The sequence below is a fragment of the Alexandromys fortis genome, unplaced genomic scaffold (assembly GCF_014885135.2).
Source record: "Alexandromys fortis isolate MF-2015 unplaced genomic scaffold, M_Fortis_MF-2015_v1.1 scaffold_335, whole genome shotgun sequence".
NCBI classification, from domain to species: domain Eukaryota; kingdom Metazoa; phylum Chordata; class Mammalia; order Rodentia; family Cricetidae; genus Alexandromys; species Alexandromys fortis.
In genome coordinates this window covers 455,923-459,316 of record NW_026068218.1, presented here as the reverse complement: position 1 = coordinate 459,316, position 3,394 = coordinate 455,923, and the positions used below count along the sequence as shown (strand labels likewise).

The following is a 3,394-nucleotide window of genomic DNA, read 5'->3' as shown; positions in this document are numbered from 1 at the left end:
CTGTAATGTTCACTTTACAAAATTTTGTAAGACAGCCTTTCAATTTAGTAACTTAACCAAAAAAGGTTAGCAATTTCAAAGTTATAAGGCTTTGCTTTGGCTTTCCCTCAATATTGATATAGCTTTATCTGTTGTATTCCAATGGCCCATTTTGAATTAATTTGATTGAATGGTATGAGAAAGAATAACATATTAACAATAAATATCTATCTAAATATATTTTGCCATATAATGAAAAAGAAAATATTTCCACATTGATTTATCACAAGGCTCTTATTCCCAAAGTTTATAGATGTAAGCTTCTTCCTGGAATTTCAAATTAATTCCATTATTGGCATAGTATACTTATGACAGTACTACACTGTGCAGAATATTTCAACATTGTAGGTAAATTCCAGAGGGGAGAGCTCTAGGTCTACATCATCTTGTTTTAATTTATTTTTGATTTTCTTGGATTACATAATTTTTCATGGGAATATAATAGTTTATTTCCAAGGAAATTAAAAAAAACAGGAAATGTAGAAGTTGACAGGGATATCACTAAATTTAAAGATTGATCTGGAAAATATTTCCACTACCACAAATATTTTTATTGACTCATGAAGCCTGTCTTTTTCTATATGTTCTTAATTCCTTCTCACAGAACTTTGTAATTCTAAGTTTAGTGTCTTATACTACTTTCATAAATTGTCCATATATGTAACTGTAATTTTTATTAAAATACTAATGAATGTAATGGTTTGCAAGTTTTCCATTGATATGTTCTAACATTTACTGACCATTTAAAATGCTTCTTCAATTTTCCTTACATATTAATTGAATTTTTCTCTACAGAACATCATATTAATAAGAAGTAGAAATAGTCTCATTTCATCCTGTATAATTACAGGAGCTTTATATTGAGTGCCTTATTCTAACTAGAAGCTACACTGCTATGTTTAATAAGGATGTCAACATTGTTTCATTCATTAACTTATGGCAAAATTTTTCCAGAGGATTGGTTGGGAGTTCCTAGATGATGTTGATATCTTAATTTAAAACAATATTTATGACATAGACATGATTAACTGCTAGAAAATTCCATTGAATTTATTAAAACTGTTCTTTGGGTGTTCTTGGCACACAGATAAACATAGATATATTAAATATGTATTTCTGTGTCTCGTGTTAAAGTCTTTAACAGGTTACATGAATAAAGAGCTGTTGAAAACAGGAAACACCAGAACAAAAAGGAGTTCAATGTCAGACATCAAGCAGATGTGTGATTAAATAATCTTTTCTTCACTACCTACATAGAGCATCTAAGGTGAAATGGTAGAAAGAAATGACTCCATGGTGACTGAGTTCATCCTCTCTGGGTTAACAGACCAACAAGAGCTGCAGTTACCCCTGTTTCTCCTCTTCCTTGTAATCTACCTGTTTACAGTGCTGGGGAACCTTGGTATGATCATCCTGATCTTTCTCAGCTCCCACCTGCACACCCCCATGTACTTCTTCCTCAGCAGTCTGTCTTTCATTGACCTCTGTTACTCCACTGTTATCACACCCAAAATGCTGGTGAGCTTTGTGGCAGAGAAGAATGTCATCTCCTACCAGGAATGTATGACTCAGCTCTATTTCTTCCTTGTTTTTGTTATATCTGAGTGTCACATGCTGGCTGCAATGGCATATGACCGCTATGTTGCCATTTGTAATCCATTGCTCTACAATGTCACTATGTCTTATCAAGTCTGTTCCTGGATGGTAGGTGGCGTGTATGGCATGGGCATCATCGGAGCAGCAGTTCATACTCTCTGCATGCTAAGAGTGGTTTTCTGTAAGGCTAATATAATAAATCATTACTTCTGTGATCTTTTCCCATTGATGGAGCTTGCCTGCACCAGTACTTTTGTCAATGAAGTAGTACTCCTATGTCTCAGTGCTTTCAATATCTTTATTCCAACCCTGATCATTCTGTGTTCTTATATCTTCATCATTGCTAGCATCCTTCGTATCAAATCCACTGAGGGTAGGTTCAAAGCCTTCAGCACCTGCAGTTCCCACTTCTCTGCTGTTGCTTTCTTCTTTGGTTCCTTGGCATTCATGTACCTACAGCCCTTATCGGTAAGCTCCAAAGACAAAGGTAAAGTGTCCTCTGTGTTTTATACTACTATTGTGCCTATGCTGAATCCCATGATCTACAGCCTGAGGAACAGGGATGTCAAACTTGCTCTAAATAAGTTATTTCTTAAAAAGAAGTTCCATGTGTAAAGAAACATTAACCATAGGAAAAACACATCACTTAAAACCAATACATTTTATTTTCCAACCCTTATCAAATTAAGTTCAAAAGAATAAACTTTAGTTCTGAGTCAAATGGCATCATTCACATAAAAAAATCTCAGTATCTCCTGATGAAATCCATCTTTCACATTTTTTCCTGAAATCTTCAGCAGCACCAATGTTGTTTCTCTGGTCTATACCTAGAATAGATTCTCCTAGAATAAGGCACTTTCTCATTGATTTAGAAAATTCTAGACTTTGTGATTCTTGTGAACTCCAAAGTCTTTAACTATGTTGCATTACAGAGACTAGTGTGGAGATTTCCAAGTAGCACATAGTGCCCTGCTAGCTGTATTAACCTGTGCCCAAAAGCATAGCACTAGAGCCTTTATTCCTCTTCCTATCATCAACGTTTAAACCTGATTACCTCACAATTATTATTTCATATGAATCCTCCAGTAGGCACCAAATATTGGTGGCTTTGTCTTCAGCTAGACTTCAAATATATGACAAGACCCCTCTTTGATATGCCTTTTCTGCCTCATCTTGTAATACCAGAACTACAAATAAGAGAATATTTTGTGTTGACAAAAGAAGTTCTTGAGTTTCTATAATCCTTGATTTCTCTTCATTTTATCTTTTCTATTATCTCAAACAACTCTATGTATGCATTTCTATCACAATTGTTTGTTTATGTTACATGGCATGTGGGTCACTTGCCATGTAATATTAAAAATAATACATATCATTAAGAGTTTTGATGACTGAAGAGAACATGAATGGGACAGAAATTTCCAAGTTGAAAAGTATGATTGTCTGAATCCAATTTATCCTAGCACCGTTCCACCTAAGTATGTGTCAGATCATAATGAACTCTATTCTCTAGAAACTGTAAAAATATACTCCCAGTAGCTGTAAGTGATCTCTAATATTCTATCTCTTATATTCTATAGTTGATCTCAGAATAGGAAAAATTATATTTTTCCTATTTTAAGCCAAACATTTTCTAGGTCTAAAGATATTCTTATTTTGTTGTTAACACAAAAATGAAACTCATTAACTATGTCTGTCTCCTCTCTGGTAGCATAGGAAAACTTCATTCTTAATTTGCTTTATTAGTCATGTAGATATT

At 34.0% G+C, this 3,394-nt stretch overlaps 1 protein-coding gene across 1 annotated transcript; it reads left to right on the top strand.

Annotated features, from left to right (window-relative positions):
• The first annotated feature begins 1,305 nt into the window (after window positions 1-1,305).
• On the top strand, window positions 1,306-2,250 carry LOC126493503 (olfactory receptor 150-like). The gene has a single exon (XM_050130521.1). It carries the CDS (start codon window positions 1,312-1,314, stop codon window positions 2,248-2,250), a length of 939 nt encoding a protein of 312 aa, XP_049986478.1. The 5' UTR covers window positions 1,306-1,311.
• The last annotated feature ends 1,144 nt before the right edge of the window (window positions 2,251-3,394 follow it).